General features: G+C 41.9%; 1 protein-coding gene across 1 annotated transcript in view; it reads left to right on the forward strand.

The window, feature by feature from the left end:
- The first annotated feature begins 535 nt into the window (after positions 1–535).
- The window catches only part of ATP6V1G3 (ATPase H+ transporting V1 subunit G3), a 19,280-nt gene continuing 19,063 nt past the window's right edge, over positions 536–752 (forward strand). Inside the window, 1 exon segment of the mRNA XM_004391419.1 lies at positions 536–618. Within this exon segment, the coding sequence (XP_004391476.1) occupies positions 536–618 (83 nt within the window).

Genomic DNA, 752 nt, shown 5'->3' on the forward strand with positions numbered 1-752 from the left:
GATCCCTTGTCCATTTTTAATGTGCAAAGACAGGGAATCTCCTTCCCAGCGAAACGTAAGTTCAAATCAAGCAAATCATTGAATCACTAGAAACACCTAAAGAAAAAGACCTGAAACTAGTACTGCACGGAGAACAAAGAAAGATCTTGTAAATTAAAAGAAAAATTCAGTAAACGAGTCAACATTTCTTGGAAAAATAGGCAAGCTGATCTTCCAGAAGACATTTTACTCATTTCTTTATAAGTGGAGTCAACAACCCATTAAAGGCTCTTTACTTCATACGCAAGAACTGAGGTTGGTTAAAATGCTAAGTTTTTAGCTGCCTTATACTAACATAACCTGTTTTTCTGGATTCCACCCTTAGGCTTTTCTTGGGGCCCAGCTATCTGGCCCAATCTTCAGTTTGGAGCAAATAGCTATGTCTGGAATTCAGTGTTGACACAACAATCTGAGTTATGTGGTGATTTTTAACAGGATAAATGGAGCCTTCACTTCCCAGATTTCATAAAGGCCATCTGGCTTGGAGCAGGCCGCCATGACCAGCCAGTCTCAGGGGATCCACCAGCTCTTTCAGGCAGATAAAAGGGCCAAGGACAAGCTAGACGAAGCAAAAAAAGAGTAAGTCCATCCTATATGACCTCTGAGGGGTTTGTCACAAAATGTTCTTTAACTGAAAGAGGCGGTGCAGTGGGATGAGCATGGACTTTGGGTCAGGCAGAACACCATTCAAACCCTGGATTCACCACACTCAC

This window comes from Trichechus manatus, unplaced genomic scaffold (assembly GCF_000243295.1).
Source record: "Trichechus manatus latirostris isolate Lorelei unplaced genomic scaffold, TriManLat1.0 scaffold00035, whole genome shotgun sequence".
NCBI classification, from domain to species: domain Eukaryota; kingdom Metazoa; phylum Chordata; class Mammalia; order Sirenia; family Trichechidae; genus Trichechus; species Trichechus manatus.